General features: G+C 39.6%; 1 protein-coding gene and 1 long non-coding RNA gene across 2 annotated transcripts in view; both read right to left on the bottom strand.

The window, feature by feature from the left end:
• The window catches only part of LOC143406462 (uncharacterized), a 40,003-nt gene extending 30,874 nt beyond the window's left edge, over positions 1-9,129 (bottom strand). Inside the window, exon 1 of the long non-coding RNA XR_013092195.2 lies at positions 9,013-9,129. This is a non-coding gene — a long non-coding RNA (uncharacterized LOC143406462). The remainder of the gene's footprint in view (positions 1-9,012) is intronic.
• Positions 9,130-13,431: 4,302 nt separating this feature from the next.
• Positions 13,432-17,584, bottom strand: part of Cds1 (CDP-diacylglycerol synthase 1) — a 64,628-nt gene continuing 60,475 nt past the window's right edge. Inside the window, exons 12-13 of the mRNA XM_076864785.1 lie at positions 17,463-17,566; positions 13,432-13,561 (exon numbers count right to left, since the gene is read on the bottom strand). Coding sequence (XP_076720900.1) covers positions 13,432-13,561; positions 17,463-17,566 — 234 coding nt within the window. The remainder of the gene's footprint in view (positions 13,562-17,462; positions 17,567-17,584) is intronic.

The raw sequence follows: 17,584 nt of genomic DNA, 5'->3' as shown, positions 1-17,584 counted from the left end.
ATTAGGAAAACAAGAACAAGGTATAGCAGCACCAATACAAATAGATCAAGGAACAGACAGACATGGGTTGGATTTTCAGAAAGGGCCACTGAGACAATAAAAATTACTTGGAAATCAGAAAGACCAGTATGGGTTCCTCAGTGGCCCCTGACTAAAGAAAAGATACTAGCAGCCCATGATCTGGTCAAACAACAATTAGCAGAAGGACATATACAACCTTCTGTATCTCCCCATAATACTCCCATTTTTGTCATCAAAAAGAAATCTGGTAAATGGAGATTATTGCAAGATTTAAGAGCCATTAATAATGAGATGGTTATTATGGGACCTGCTCAATCGGGGATTCCTCAATTGTCTGCTTTGCCAAAAACTTGGTATGTTTTAGTTATAGATATTAAAGATTGTTTTTTTTCAATTCCAATTCATCCTGAGGATAGTCCACGTTTTGCATTTACTATCCCTGCACTGAATCATGAAGGGCCTGATCAGAGATATGAATGGAAAGTACTCCCTCAAGGGATGGCTAACAGCCCAACTATGTGTCAAATTTATGTTAACAAAGCAATCCAGCCACTTAGAAATCAAAATCCTGAACTACAAATATTTCACTATATGGATGATGTATTATTAGCACACAAAGCTAAAAACACATTGCTGGACTGTTATGCCACACTTACAAACTTATTAAAAAATTATAATCTAGAGATAGCAATAGATAAAGTACAATTAAATTTTCCAATTAATTATTTAGGAGTTCTATTATCCTCAACCATGGTCCGTCCACCAAAAATTCAAATACGAGTAGATCAACTCAAATCACTTAATGACTTTCAAAAGTTATTAGGAGACATAAACTGGATAAGGCCTTATCTAGGTATACCAACAGGAGAGTTGGGACCTTTATTTGATATCCTAAAAGGTCCATCAGATCCAAATTCACCCCGAATGTTAACGCCTGAAGCAAGAAAGGCATTAAAAATCATTGAAACATATATGGAAAATATGCATTTGGATAGAATTGATATAAGTTTGCCTTTATTATTTATTGTACTACCAACAAAAAATATTCCTACAGGAGTATTTTGGCAAGAAGGCCCATTATTATGGATACATTTATCTTATTCTCCTAACACTATTCTTACTAGGTATCCTGAGGCTGTAGGACAATTAATACTCAAAGGAATAAAAGCAGCAAAGGGAATCTTTGGAATTTCTCCCAATAAAATTATTACTCCATATACTATGAATCAAATTGATGAGTTAGCTAATGAGTTAAATACTTGGGCAATAATCATGTGCAAATCTAATGTTTCATTTGATAACCACTTACCATCTAATCCTTTATTGTCTTTTTGGTCATCGCATCCTGTAATTTTTCCAAAAATGACAAGAAAAACACCTATTGGGAATGCTCCAAATATATTCACTGATGGATCAAATAATGGTACAGCAGCAATAGTTACACCTGATCAAACTTTTACATTTTTAGTACCCAAACAATCAGCTCAAAAGGTAGAGCTTAAGGCAGTATTACAGGCTTTTGTGATGTTTAAAAATTCTGTATTTAATTTATTTTCCGATAGTCAGTATATAGTTAATGCTATAGTATCCCTTGAAGATGCTGGTAGGATTTCCCCTTCCTCTACTATTTTCTTTTTGCTTTCCACTATACAAAGTCTAATCTGGGACAGAAAAGATCCATTCTTTATAGGACATATCAGGGCACATACAGGATTGCCTGGAGCCCTTAGTTTGGGCAATGATTTAGCAGATAAAACTACACATGACATACATATTTTCTCTACACTAGAAGAAGCTATAAATTTTCATAAAAAGTTCCATGTCAATGCTAATACTTTACAAAAGCGTTTTAAAATAACTAAGGAACAAGCTAGACAAATAATAAAACAATGTCAAAATTGTGTGACCTTTTTACCACAAGTTAATCTTGGAGTCAATCCTAAAGGATTGATACCTAACCATATTTGGCAGATGGACGTCACACACTTGCCAGAATTTGGAAAATTAAAATATTTGCATGTTACAGTTGATACTTCTTCTGGATTTTTGATGGGCTCCCTTCATGCCGGAGAAAAAACTAAAGATGTTATAGCTCATTGCTTACAAAATTTTGCCACTGTGGGCGTTCCAAAACAGTTAAAAACAGATAATGCCCCTGGTTATACTTCTACCTCTTTTAAACAATTTTGCTCATCATTTGGCATTACTCATGTAACAGGAATCCCATACAATCCACAGGGACAAGGCATAGTTGAAAGAGCTCATCAAACTATTAAAATGTACTTATTAAAGCAAAAAGAAGGAATTGGGAAGGGGTATATATTCCCCAAAGATAAACTTAAAATAACCCTTTTTACTCTAAACTTTTTAAATTTGGATTCATCAGGGCTTAGTGCTGCGGAAAGGCATATGTGTCCAAAAAATGTATATAAGCCCAAGGTACTTTGGAAGGATATTCTAACAGGACAATGGAAAGGTCCTGACCCAGTAATTGTCTGGAGTCGGGGGTCTGTTTGTGTGTTTCCACAGGGAGAACAGCAGCCGATTTGGATTCCAGAGAGATTAACTAAGGTTCTGACCCAGTGATTGCCTGGAGTCGGGGGTCTGTTTATGTGTTTCCACAGGGAGAACAGCAACTAATTTGGATTCCAGACAGATTAACTAAAACGATTTCTACAGACCAAAAAGAAGATGTGATATCCAGAACTCCAGTTTGGTTATTCTTACATCTGCGACAGAACCAGAATGCTTTTTTCAATATCTATTTTATTATTGCCCTTTCCCATATTTTTTTTTTTTTTGAGCTCATACAGACCTAGGTTAATGTTTTGCTGATCAGTCCTATTTTTTGACTATAGAGTTTTTAAACATTGCAATGAAGATTTCACCTGTAAAAAGTTATAAGGCCTTTACTATTATGTTATGTGTCGTATGTATTATGTGTGCACACTTGTGTTTTGTGTTTGAATGTACGTATGTCCATATGTCATATATGATGAGTGCTCATGAAAAAATGGATCCAAATAATTTTTTTTTTATTCTCGTGATTTAAATGGTTTAATTTAAATTGGGTAAACAGCTGTTGAAGATTGTTTTATAATGTAAACAAAAAAGGAGGTTAACAGATCTGTTTGTTTACTTTCACCTTTCCTTTTCATTATATTTAATAATTCTCTTAAAGATAATGTAAATTGTTAAGAAAATTGTTTTCTTTTAATGCCTTCTGGAACGTTACATAATTTTTTCTTTAGCCATTATTGCCAAAATTTCTATCTTCATCCCAGTGCCGGTGAAGACAATGTAAATTGTTAAGAAAATTGTTTTCTTTTAGTGCCTTCTGGAATGTTACGTAATTTTTTCTTTAGCCATTATTGCCAGAATTCCTATCTTCAGTGAAGACAATGTAAATTGTTAAGAAAATTGTTTTCTTTTAGTGTCTTCTGGAATGTTATATAATTTTTCTTTAGCCATTATTGTCAGAATTCCTATCTTCATCCCAGTGCATGAAGACAAAGATAAAACCAATCTACAGCTTCTGCTATAGCCATCACTGAACTGCTTGCAGAACTTGCCTGGACTATGTATCACTTATATGCATTGTGAACTCACTTGTATGCATTGTGAACTATCTGTTGGTGCAGCAACTTCTGGTAGTGTTGGGGTATTTATGCTGATGGTGTCATCGGTGGTACAATTTTTCCAAAAGGAGCCGTCAGCTGGCTTGGTGTATCTTCCTCCCTTCTATTTGTCATGATCGTTCAGCTAAAATTTGGGGGCCAACAGAGGTGAGGCAAAGAACCTCACCCCCCCCCCCCCCCGCTGGTACGAAGACCTCTACACAGGTGTGGCTGTATACTGGACTGGTAGTCAATGACGGGTAAGATCCAATTACTATGGTACCAACCTAAGACAGGAGGCTGACGCCTTGAGGTCAGCTCATCCAATAACGGGTAAGGACCATATGTACTATTGGACAACCTAAGGCAGACACGGTCCCTAAGCCACATGCTTCTTGTTTAAACAGAGAGGGGGAGATGTTGAGAGCCACAGCCGAAGGGGCTCCAGCAAACTTTCAGACTGCCAGCTGATGATTGGCTCACAGTGGCCCCAGCAACACCTAGCTGATTGGCTCCTCTGTGGAGATGCTCATTGAGCTGTATCCCTGCCCTTTCAGACTGCCAGCTGATGATTGGCTCACAGAAGCCCCAGCAACACCTAGCTGATTGGCTCCTCTGCGGTGATGCTCATTGGGCTGTTTCCCTGCCCTTTCAGACCACGGAGCTGCTCATTGGGGGACTTTTTTGGCTCCGCCCATGCGACCCAGCCAATCGGCCTCAAGAGCAGGAGGATTGTGGGAGGAAGAGGTTGTTGGGTGTGTGTGGCTTGTGGGAAGCCGGTGGTGGCAGTTGGGCTCTGAGGGTTTTTTCCTGAGGAGCTGTTTTGTTTATCTTGTGTGGTTCTAAAAATAAAGTTAGTTTCTTTTGACAAGTGGCTCCTGAATTGTGCCCAGCCAGACTGCGGCAGTAGAATTTTCAGCATCTCTTCTATTCCTTACCATTTCCAACTCAGCTGGAGCAACTCTCTTCCACAGTGTGTTTGCTTAGCTCTGCAGTCTTTGTTTTCACGTCATTGCTATTTTATTACCTCATTTTAAATCCTGTATTGAATTCGAACTCATTAACTTATATAAAGTCTTTCCAGGAAATTTTCAATTCCGTAATTCTTTTCCTGCCCAGACTGTGATTATGGTCTTTTCAAATTTTTCTCCTGCCCTCTCGTCTGCCTTCCTTTCTTCTGTAGATGTCCTGATGTTGACTTCCATCTCTTTTTTTAATATGGATGCTCTTGCCCAGACTTTCCATTTGCCGTGACACATTGTGAGTGAATTCACCCTTGGGGAACTGGACCTTGATTTTTGTCCTGCCTTTGCCTCCCAATTGATTCTCAGCATGGCACCAACAATGCACATTGTGTTACTTCCACTCCAAACCCTGCGGGGCTCCTCACCTGACTTCAGCTCAACCTGTCATACCAGCCAGGTCTAATTCCACCACAGGGCCTTTGCCCTGGTTGTACCCTCTGCCTGAGAGATTCCGCCTGGCCCACCTGTGCTCCTCTTCCTCCCTCACCTTCTTCAGGGATGGTCTCAAATGTCATCTTCCAAGTAAGGCCCCTGACCCACCTGCCCTTCCCATCCCCAATGCCCGTTCACCACCCTCTCTGCTCTTCTTCCCTGGAACACCTTCCACAGTAACATGCTCTGTATTAGGTCTCTGTGGTGTCTCCCAGTAGGGTCAGCCATGTGAAGCATTTGGTCTTGTTCACCTCTGTGTGGAGTTCCCAGAACTGGGCCTGGCAGGGCAGCTGCTCAAGGAATTTGTTGAATGCAGTGAATCAGAGTGAAAGAAATTAGAGGCAGCCAGTGACTTGTCCTCAACTCTAAGGCAATCTGTTTTTTCAGAAATCATAAATCATCTTTATTGTGTTGAATCTGAGCTTTCATGTGCCATGTGCCCGAACACTTGTGTTTGGAACCCTCACTGGGGTGTGGTCTGCCCCATTCAACTTTCCTCCATCCTTGAGGGCACCTTTGAACACCACACCCTCCCTGCCATAGAGAGAACCATGTGCCCCTGACTCCACCAGAGAAGCTGCAGGGTCTCTGTTATAATGCCCGAGAAAAGAAAGCCTCTTCCCCTGCTAGTCCAGCCTCCCAACCCTGCCAACAGGGAGAAGTGGCAAATGGACCTGTTGTGGGATCCCTTCTGTGAGGTCAGCTGGCAGCCCTCCACCCTCCCCCCCGCAACCTGGAAAACTGTCCCCAAACTGTCTGCTCCCCAGATCCCACCACTGCAGATTCTCCTGTCAGACATTCTTGCAACTTTGAGATATGATTAACATACTACAAAAGTCAACTTAAAGTGTACGATTCAGGTTTTGGTCATTTCTGTTGTTATGGGACCATCATTACAATTCAGTTTTAGAACATTTTCATCACCTCAAAAGAAACCTCTTAACCTAGGCAGTCACTTTCATTCTCCCACTGCCCATCCCCCAGGCCCTGGCAACCACTCACCTGCTTTCTGTCTACTGTGAATTCGCCTCTTCTGACATGGCCTGGATGGAATCATGCAGTACCTAGTCTTTTGGGGCTGGCTTATTTCTATTAACATTTTTGAGGTCCCTCCATATTGTAGCATACATAAGTATTCCATCCTTCTCCTGCCAAGCAGGAGTCCACTGGATGGCTGGATCACGTTTTATTCATCCACTCACCACGTAATAGACTATTGCAAACAGTGAATTTTACTGCTGTAAACACTCATGTACAGGTTTTGTGTGGATGAATGTTTTCACTTGGGAGATTCCAAAGAGTGAAACTGTTGGACCAGAGAAGAACCTTTTGAGGAAGTGCCAGCTTGTTTTGCAAAGAGGCTACCACTTCGCCTTCCCTCCAGCCATGCATCTAACAGCATTTACTCTTGGAGACCAGCATCAACCCACCCCACTCTCCGTGAAGCCTTCAACTTCTTATCACGATGTCAGTCTCTGTCCACTACACTTTACTGAAGGTATCCATCAAGAAAGTAGCTGACCCTGATTGCCTGTCTTAGCAGCCAGAGCCACTGGTTCCTCCCCAGGAAGAACTTTTCCTGCCACCCCTCCTCCTGGCTTCCCCCAGCTCCAGCCCAGATTGTAAACCACAATCACATCACCTTCTGTGATGTCTCCCCAGCTTAACCAGAAGTTCTGTGACAGCAGGAAGTATTTATCACTTTAGTTACTAAGATGACGTGTAATTCAAATGCACTTCCATAATATATGTTTAGTGAACATATGATATCCATTCTTTGGAGAATGCTGGGTTTCTGGGGGATGGTGGTAATAAATATTCTTAGCAGCATGTATTATATTCAAATAAAACTTACCTCTTGAAATTCTTGAGAGCCCTTAAAAATAAATCACCTTCGTGGTGCCAAAAAGTTCTACCTATTATGAATAAGACAGAGAGGCACAAAGACCTGCACGAAGTCCTCCTGCCTTTGCCCTCCCAGGAGCTAGAAGTCATCACCCCTCACTTCAGTGTGGGTTCACTTAGAAATTCTATCAAGCACTTTTGGCCTTGGTTTTTTTTTTTTTTTTTTTTTTTTTTTTTTTTCCCCAGTACTACCGTGTACACTTGGGTGCTACTCCTCAACCGAGGTCATCCTATCTGAATCAGGATCTGTTCCTTATCTCCTGACTAAAGAACAGAATTGTCAAGGTGGGACTTCCAGCTACACCTGAGTAAAGAGGTCAGCAAATCTTCCCTTCCAAAGGAGAGCACCACAAAATGGGAGAATGGTATACAATAAGTGAGAGATGCATGGGAGTTCATGGAGTCCTTGCCCAGGGCTCCTCCCCTTCCGCCATCAGCTCAGTTGGTGTGGAGGTTTATCCAGGGCACAATAGATGGTGATGACTCCAGCAGCTGAAGGGACTCACTCACCCTGAACAGTGGACGATGCCCACACTCAGCGATGTCAGTAGAAGTAGAAATCCGAGCAGAGAGCAAGTGAGAGGGCTCACAGCCCCCAAGCCTGCAACTCTGTGGCTAGCACAGGAACTCCACAGACTGGAGAGTCCGGAGACCCTGACACACTTGTCCAACAGGCTACTTGCATGGTCCTCGATAGACAAAGTCAATTAAGAGTACATCATCAGGGGCTGGGGATGTGGCTGAAGCAGTAGCACGCTCGCCTGGCATGCGTGCAGCCCGGGTTCGATCCTCAGCCCCACATACAAACAAAGATGTTGTGTCCGCCGAAAACTAAAAAATAAATATTAAAATTCTCTCTCTCTCTCTCTCTCTCTCTCAAAAAAAAAAAAAAAAGAGTACATCATCAAAATGTCAAAACTACAAAAGACACAATTAAGAAAATTAGGGACAAAGCACAGCCTGGGAGAAAATATTTGCAAATCATCTTACAAGGGATTTGTACCCAGAATATATAAACATTTTTTAAAACTCAATAGTAATAAAACATGCCATTTTAAACTGGACAAAAAAACATAAGTACAGAGTTCATCATATAAGATATAAACATTGCAAATAAGCACAGAAAATGATGCTCAACACTATTATTCATTAGGGAAATGCAAACTAAAACCACAATGAGACACCTCTACATACCAGCAAGAATGACTACAAATGAGCAGACAGGCAATACAGGTTTTGGTGAGGATACAGAATGTAGGACCCTTGTGCACTGCAAGTAAGAATGTAGGACTATTTAGCCACCTTAGAAAACACTTTGGTTATTTAAGTTAAACATGAGGAAAGAATAAATCCACTTTACAGAGATGTAAGACAATGCTATATCAAACCATTCCAAGCTATCAAGGACTATTAATATATTTTTGAATTTAATTCTAACTTCAACATGAAAAAAGAAGTTAAACATGAATTTACCATGCAACTCAGCAATTCCACCCCTACCAATCTACCCAAGAGAAATGAAGGCATGTCCACAAGTTTTTCATAACATTTTTCACAAAAGCCCTAAACCGGAAAATAACCCAAATGTCCATCAACTGGCAAAGTTCACAAAATATGATATTCATAAAAAGCAGAGGAGTGCTAATTTATGCAAAAATATTATGCAAGATGCAAAAACACAACACACCATATGATTCCATTTGTATGTGAAGTCCAGAAAAGATAAATTAATAAAGGCAGAAAACAAATTAATGATTGCCTAAGGCATGGAATTAGAATGGGGATTAACTGTAAATGGGCACCAAGGAAATGTTAACAGAAATGTTCTCCAACTGGATTTGGTGAGATGGTTGTACAATGCTTTAGTATGTAAATTACATTTTAATAAAGCTGTTGAAAACACATGGACTAGCTGAAATTTCTTGTTCTGATTTCTTCACAAGTTTTGAGATTTATTAAATCCAATAAGGAATACATTTAATTGATTAGTCAACAATGTTCCCCAAACTTACCAGTCTTCTAGGCCCCCTCTGAAGTTTAAAATCACATATTCTTGAACAGAAAGTCATATGGATCCATTAAACTCAAGTAGGAATCACAGTAGAAAGAAGCCCACATCCTGTCTGTGTTGAAAAGTGACAGCAGTTTGAGATTCTATTCTCTCCCTAGGGAAGACAGTCTGACCTTGCTTTACCCGTCTCCCATGTCCTTTGTACACATTAGGGAACTGGACTAGATTCTCTTGGCTGCTTTTGGCCACTTTGACATCATCAGAAATGTTTTATTCATCAACCTCTACTACATGACCTTCACGGTTTATTCAGTAAGTCAAGAAGTTTCTCCACTTCTCTGCATGAAGACAACAGTATAGGACATCTTCTGGTTTTGGTTAAATGGCCTAGATCTGATTTTTATTCGCAGCTACTCAAGAGGTTCCCAAGTGGAATCCCTTTCTCAGTGAATTCAAATTTCTTTCAGGAGGGGACAGAGATGTCTGATTGTGGAGAAACAGGTCCTGAATGCAGGTCAGATGGTTGTCTCCTGTCTTCCCAAGCTTCTGGGGCTTTATATGTCTTTCATCAACCTGATCACAATCCAACTCATATGGCATCTGCCTCTCTCTGAGTTATTAGGGTTTTTTGTTTGTTTGTTTTTTGGTTTTGGGGTTTTGTTTTTATTTTTTTTTTGGTACTGAGGATTGAACTCAGGGACACTGGACCACTGAACCACATCCCCAGCCCTATTTTGTATTTTATTTGGAGACAGGGTCACACTGAGTTGCTTAGCACCTCACTGTTGCTGAGTCTGGCTTTGAACTCATGATCCTCCTGCCTCAGCCTCCTGAGCCACTGGAATTACAGTGTGCACCACTGCATGCTGTTATTAGTTTGGATGTTTTCTCCATTTCTGAACAAAGTCTGGTGCACAGATTCCAGGATGGCTGAAGTGAACTGGTGAGCTGTCTACCCATCAAGAAACACTTATGTAATGCCACCTAAGAAAGCCATGGCCAAAGTGGTGGACCTTTCTGCCCAGCTCTCCTGACCCACTGGAAATGAGTAACAGGAGAGGAGCAGATGGGAAGAAAGGAAACTTGGTATTACTCATCAGCTGTTCCAGGATGGACACAGATCCAGGCACTTTCAAACTTTTCCTGAGTCCTTAAAACCACCTAATTCGCCCACCTTAGAGCTATGCAAAATGTAACTGGGGTGGGGATGGGGGGTGGGTGGGGACTATCCAAGACACTGTGGGAATGTAGAAAGTTCCCAACTCCCAGCCCTTCCATTGGTTCAGAAGCCTGAGTGCCCATAGCACACAGATTGTGCTGGACCCTGGGAACACAAAACAGGTCTCACTTGGGTCTCCATAAAACTTGAAGTCCTCGACATTATTCAGAATCACAAAAACAGGTGTGTAATGACAAACTCTGGCACACAGAAGCTCAGTATTCTATTAAGAAGACACACAGCTGTCCCATCACCAGAACTCGGTTTTCTCTGGCCCTGCAGATGTCACCGTAGGCGTGAGTGGTAGAATTCATACACAATTTATGCATATCTGTCACAATTCTGTGAACACTAGTTTAATGAATGAATGTTTCTGCTTCAATGAGAAAACGGCACAACAGAGTCAAAATGTGATTGAAGTTTTATTTCCCTATCTCAGTTTCAGTAAAAAGATTCAGAGAACTTATTGACACACAACTTTCACCTATATACAGTCTATACACACTGTTTGTACCTTTTCTTTGAACAAGGTGACACTATCTTTGTTCAAACCAAAGTGCAAATGAAGAGATACTAAAAATGAAAAGGGGGCAGGTGGTCTTTGTATTCTCAGTCACTGTATAAGCACCACCAACCACAAGGGAGAAAGCATTGAGGAAACATCGCATCCCACAGGTAAAAAAGTCAAGCAGTGAGTACACTGGACCACCTTCCCCAATGGCCACTTTGGAACACTGGCCACTGCTGTGAAAGACGTTCCCAGCTTTCCATTTTTCCACTGCCACATCGCTACATTGGAATTTCAGCCCTCTTCCCAGTGCAAATACAAAAATGACCAAAGTCAAGGTTTTACGGCAATCTTCTGCTAAAATATATAGTTTGAATATACATGCTATAAAAGTACACTACAAAGGTTAATCTTTAGAGCTCCATTAAAATTTTAAGAATTTATCTTTTTGCATAAAGAATAAAGTACACCCAAATCTAGAAGTTTATTTGAGAAAAGCTTTTACTGTGACCCCAAATGTTTCCAGCTTCACACTTTGTTTGTAATGATATTGATTTTGTAATACATGTATTTAGTGATGCTCTCATAATTCTGTCTTGCAATGCCTCATCAAGTACTTCAAATAAAAATGCGGAGGGCTTTGTGAATCTTCAAGGAGTTTTTACTTGTGCAAATGGTCAAATTTTCAACATAAACTCCTATCGAAAAATTTTCATTCTGTTTTCTAAACTGTTGTATCTCACATTTTTGATGATCAACATTTGGCGCTGTTAGTGGGGGAAATAAATGCAAGAGTACTGAAAATCAATATGTAGGTGGCCTGATTTTAAAGGTGATAATTCCCTCCTGTAATAACCCTTTCAGTGCCAATTCTAGTTTTTGTAGAGTGGTGTGACAGACACAATGCTCACTGAACACGTCCAGCAGTGGTGAATCAGCTAAGTGGACACCAGACCCAACCCTGAGGGTCTTGGTGCCAAGTGCTCTATTCTCTGCCATCCCTGTGGTATGCCATGAGGCTGACAGCGCGGGTCCACGTGTGGAACCCAGGCAGAGTTATAGTCTTTTAAATATAGCAGTAGCATGGACATATAAAATAATGGAAATTTTTTTGATCTAAACAAAAATATTTACTTTTCATTAGCAAAACATTCTTTAAAATAGATCTCTATCTCCCCTCTGAACATTTGACCAGGAGCACTGGGCTCTTTGTGCAGGTTTATTGCTGACAGTTCAATACATTAAATATGGCTGTAGGGAGCACACAATAGGAGCTTATTTGTGTCCACTGAAAAGAAACTTACTCTTTTTTGTTTGCTTACAGTGTCCAGTCCACCAAAGGAATGGTTTGGCATTCGTGTGCTTTTTGGTTTTGGTGGCAATCACTTCTACTTGATTTTCATTCTTAGGAAAAAAAATAATCAGCTGATGTCCTCAGATTTTATGACATGATGAGAAAGAACAATGGGACAAAAGTTAGCCACCCCCAGGGAGTTGACGTGGGACTGAGTCTTCTTCCTTCTTCTTAGGTAAGTCTCTGAAGGGCTTCACTGGAGATCTGGAAGGAGGTACCCAAAACATAGGATCAGGGTCCCCTCCTACGGGCCTTGCTCAGCTAAGCATCCCCTCCTCTGCTTTGGCTACCACACCACTCACTGCCCTGAGCACTGATCTTGCTGTGGGCCTAACACTACACACCTTAGCAAAATCAGTTCACAGGGAAACAAGAAAAAAGCGGAGAACTCCACCAAGAGGGGGCCCAGGCCACACAGCACTGTTTCATGCTGTCTCCTCAACTACAGTCCTATTGAGATCATCTGCGGAGGAGGATCCGAACACTGTGTTCTTCAGGCAGAAATCTCCTTTGTTTCTCTTGGAAAGTTTCTGCAAGGCTGTGTTTTTCCAAATAATTTTATCAGAAGTGGAGTGCTTTTTTTAAACACACAAATAATGGCAGAAATTTTATCCTCCCTCTATTGGAAGTTTGAACCTACCTAAAAGCAGAATGCTTTCTCCTGGAAAATGATTACTTCTTTGAAAAGTGGAAAGTCAGGCTGGAGTGTCACTCAATCCTAGAGCACATGACTAGAATCTAGAATGTGCAAGGCCTGGTTCACTCCCCAGCATCAGAAAACTAAGCCAAAACAACCACCAAAAAAAGAGAGGGAAAAAGAAAAGTAGACAATCATTTTCCCCCCATCAAACTCAGCCCTTCAGAAAATACTTCAGACTGTGAGAAGCAGAGCAGACTCCCCGGTGTGCCTTACAAACAATACTCTGTTAAAATCAAAGAGTAGCTCCAAGTGCAAAAGTGAACATTTGTGCAAAAGACCCCACTGCCAGGTGCAATCTTAAGATAGCCTCGATTTACTTATTTTATAGTGTTTGACTCTTTAAAATACAAGTCTTTTAAATTATGAAACCCAGCAAGTAAGGGGAAGGAAGTTAACATCAGAAAATACATCTTAGAAAAAGTACAGGATATTTTGCTGGCAATTTGCTACTTATTTCACAACTTAGATCAAGTAAGTGTTTGTTAAATATTCACAGTAATTTCAGAGAACCAACATTCATGTCTGTAAAATGTCAATCTATTGCATTTTCAACCATTTTTCTGTACAGTTACAAGATTTCATCTCTCAGTGCTTTTCTGCAGAATTCTTTCTTGTCAGTCCTCCCCTCTCTGGATCCAGCTATACTTTCAAGGTGGGCTGTAGGATTCCTTTCTCAATGAGATGAGTCTTCAGGGTCTTATATATATTTAACTGCTGTTCTGGTTGAAGCACCAACAACTGCTGAAGCACTTTGCTGGGATTTGGACCCCTAAAGATAAGGTAGAGAAGACAACATTCAGGTGATTTTAGTAGAGCTAAGTGAAGCACATTTCCAAAATTTAAGATAATCCATTCCTCACAGTGTAGAGTAGCAATCTTTACAGAACTAAAACAGCTCTTGATTTCACTTTAATGTCTAAATGTCTGTGTCAAGGGGAGGAAAAAATAAAAACAAGGGAACTACAGATATTCAAGAGAGAGAATCCAAAGTCCTGTGCACAGCACCAAAGTCCCTACTCAGAGCCTTAGTTCAAAGAAGTCTGAGGCAAACCCCAATGTAGCAAGCAAAATTAAAGTGTTACTTGCTGTATGGGAAAGGAGGTTGAGATGGAGGAGAGCCCCGCCCCCGTCACCTGGCCCACCACAGGAAAGGAGCCAAGGAACTGCTGTCACCACACAGAGCCCTGCTGTCAGGTGCATACACAGCCAGTGCAGCACTCTCCCTTCTCAAGGGGCTCCCTTTGGGTAAACTCCTCTGAGGTCCTGGTCCCAGCTCCTCTGTTAGTCTCTTCCGTGGAGCACTTGGGATGAGGTGAGTTCAGGGGAGAACTCGGACCTCATGACCTTCCTGGGACACTACTGTGGTCATGGGATTGAGATTTGCGGCTGCTGGGACACTAGAATTCAATTCATTTATAAACTAAAGATCTTAAAACACTAGTCTGTTGAGAACGAGTCTAATTCAAGTCTTAATATGTATTGTTTTTTGCACCTCTCACTATCCATTTGAAATAGAGAATACAGCTTACTTTTTGTGGACTTTTATAAGGGAAATCAAATTAGAGAAAGCAAGACGGGGAATGGCACCGAGTTTTGAGAAGACATTTGCATGGGTAAGTAAATTTGTAATTTACAATAAGAACTGTTTAAATAGAGTTAAAGGAAGTAAAAATCCCAGCAACAAAAAAATATCTGCTATACAGTAGTACTGCAAGGAGGATGAGTAATGAAAATCTTAGTCTAGAAATCTTTGATCTAAAAGAGTGCACAACAATCCAGATCAGCCATCCCATGGGTCACCTTCTTGCATGTGGCTCAGTTCATCTGCCAAAGAACTGCAGCCAAATACCTCTCACAGCCAGGCTACTCAAGTCAAGACATAGCTTGGCTTATTATATTTCTTCAAAAGATTTAGTACCTGCATAGTGCACACCCAGAGTTGGTGTCCACAGGGAGAAGGCAGGCTATTTTATTTCAGTGAGTTCAGCTAAATGCTAAATCCTGCCTGCAGGTGCTCCCATCCAGTTGCACCCTGGCACCATTGATGCATTTCTAATTGTCTAAATATTTGCTTTCAGATGGTGGACAACAGGGCTCAGTGTGACTTCTCTCTACTAAAAGAAGAGCAGATTTTTCTTAAAGAGTACGAGTTATAAAGTTATAAAGCTGCCACCTTCTGAAAATGAAGAAGTCCAAGGATTTTACCACTAATGACTAATATTCAAATATATTAGCAAATATATATCATATAAATAGGCTAAATATTCCAATTAAAAAGACAAAGATTGTCAACTGGGTTAAAAAATACATTAATTAAAAACCACAAAAGAGACATAAACAAAAAATTCAGCCACAAATTAGAAAGAGAAAAACACCACTAAAAAGGAGGATAAAAGAATGCTAAGCATAAAGGGATAAACAAAGAAATACCATGCAAACTCGACAAACGGAAAGCTGCTCTGGCCATCCTGAGAGCCAACAAATAGGTAGTTAAGGCAAATAGTAAAAATGGGCATTACATAATGAGACAGGATCAATTCAATCCTAAATATGACAATCCTAAATTTGTATATACACAATGCAAGCTCAAAATACATAATGCAAAAATTGACAGAACTAGAAAGAGGATAAACTTTTAATCACAGCAGATTTTAATAAAGCTCTGTTAGAAACTAATAGAATAATCTGCTCAAAAAAAAAAAGACTTTATTAAACTTCACCTAACATACAAAAATTACATCTAAAACCTGCAAAACTCACATCTGTTTCATGTATGAATAGAATACATATCAGAGTAGATGAAATGCTATATGGCCATAAAGCAAGTTTCAAAAAATAAACACTGAAATCATCAAGAATTTGTTTTCTGACCACCGTGGAATTAAGACAGACATCAATAAAGGAAGAAAAATGAGAAAATGCTCATTTGTTTGGAAACTAACCAATTTACTTCTAAATAATCATGTGTCAAAGAAGAAATTAATACTACAAAACAGAAAATATTTATAACTGAATATTGAAAATACTTGTAGAAGGGGGGAGAAAGAAAAGGAAGCTTACAGTCTTAGATGTAGACCAGATGCCTAAAAATTGATAAGTAAGGCTTTACCTCAAGAAGCTGGAAAAGAACAGCAATGAACCTTAAAAAAAGGTAAAGGAATGAAAAATGAAAGTGGAAATCCATAAAGTACAAAATAAACATATTAAGGAAAAAACTGCCAAAGCCATAAATTGATTCTTTGAAACAGTAATGAAATTGCTAAAATTAAATTATTAAATTAAAATTATTTCCCTTAGCACGATATTCTCCAGCTCCATCCATTTACTGGCAATGCCATAATTTCATTTTTCCTTAAGGCTGAGTAATATTCAATTGTGTATGTATACCACATTTTCTTTATCCATTCATCTGTTGAAGAGCACCTAGCTAATCCCAAAGAATCTAAAGCCGAATTTTTTCTATGATATGCGGAAACTAATTCTCAATAAGTGGTGGGGTGTGGGGGGCACTAGGAAAGAATAGAGATACTTTGTATTACACAGAGGGGAGTGAAGGGAGGGGAGGGGGAATGAGGGTAGGAAGGATTATAGAATGAACTGACATTATGACCCTATATGCATGTATGATTACATGACCAGTATAATCCTACATCATACACAACCAGAAGAATGAGAAGGTATACTCCATTTATGTATGATGTGTCAAAACATGTTCTATTATCATGTATAACTAATTGGGAATTTTTAAAATTCTAAAAAAAAATCCTAGTAAGGCTACAACACCCCCCACCCACTCATACACTCCCACCACAAAAAAAAGAAAGTTAATACAAAAGTTCTTACAATGGGTAAGAAGTATATATTTGCATATATTTAAAATATGTACTCGTCTCTATGAGTTTTCCGCTAAACAATTCTATGAAGGACATCCATATTATCTGACTCAGGTGCTATTAGTAAGTGTTCTGCCTCCTGGGAACCCAGTTGAGACCACAAAAAAAAAGTAAATATATGATTGACGTGGTTAGCCTTCATACACCAAACTGGCACTATAGGGCTGATTTAAATCATTATGGTTTAATAACAAAAATTTAAAAATAGCAACACCCATCCAGGACACACACAACTATTTTGTTTTTCCCATGGTACTTACAACATCTAACAAGCTATATTTATTATTGTCCATCTCTGACCCTTCTCTCTCTAACCTCCCAAAAACATCTCTGAGAGCAGTGACTTGGTTTGATTTTTTTCCTCTGCTATATCCATGCTAGAATATTCTGCAACACATAACAGACACTCAAGTAATAATCGGTGGCCTGAATGAATTATGTTCTCTTCCTTTTTAACTCTTGGTATTCACAATCAATGTAATGCCCTGTTGAGAAATTAAATCTCCTGATGTTCCAAATTCACTACCAATCACATTAACTGGATCTTTAACTTAGTCCTGTGAAGGACCCCAGCATCTATTATTTTTTTGTTTTAGCTGCTCAAATATATGTAAAACATGACAATTTAAGCACACTCCTCAGAGTTACAGCTTTAGAGGCCACTTTGATATGAGATTATCAGTGACAGAAAAAGTTAACTTATTCAAACTAATGTACTGTTCATGGAAATGAAAACTCAAAATAATCATGTAATGAAAAGTTTAAAATGTAAAATACCTTATAAAACTCGTGATGTACACATGCACAAAAGTGGCCATCAAATACTGACAATCAAATCTGTCCATTATCCCACCATGTCCAGGAATGGTATTTGCAAAATCCTTTAGAAACAAACAAAT

This window comes from Callospermophilus lateralis, chromosome 8, assembly GCF_048772815.1.
Source record: "Callospermophilus lateralis isolate mCalLat2 chromosome 8, mCalLat2.hap1, whole genome shotgun sequence".
Taxonomy (NCBI): domain Eukaryota; kingdom Metazoa; phylum Chordata; class Mammalia; order Rodentia; family Sciuridae; genus Callospermophilus; species Callospermophilus lateralis.
Note: the sequence above shows the minus strand (reverse complement) of the source record. Positions and strands in the feature narration are given on the sequence as shown.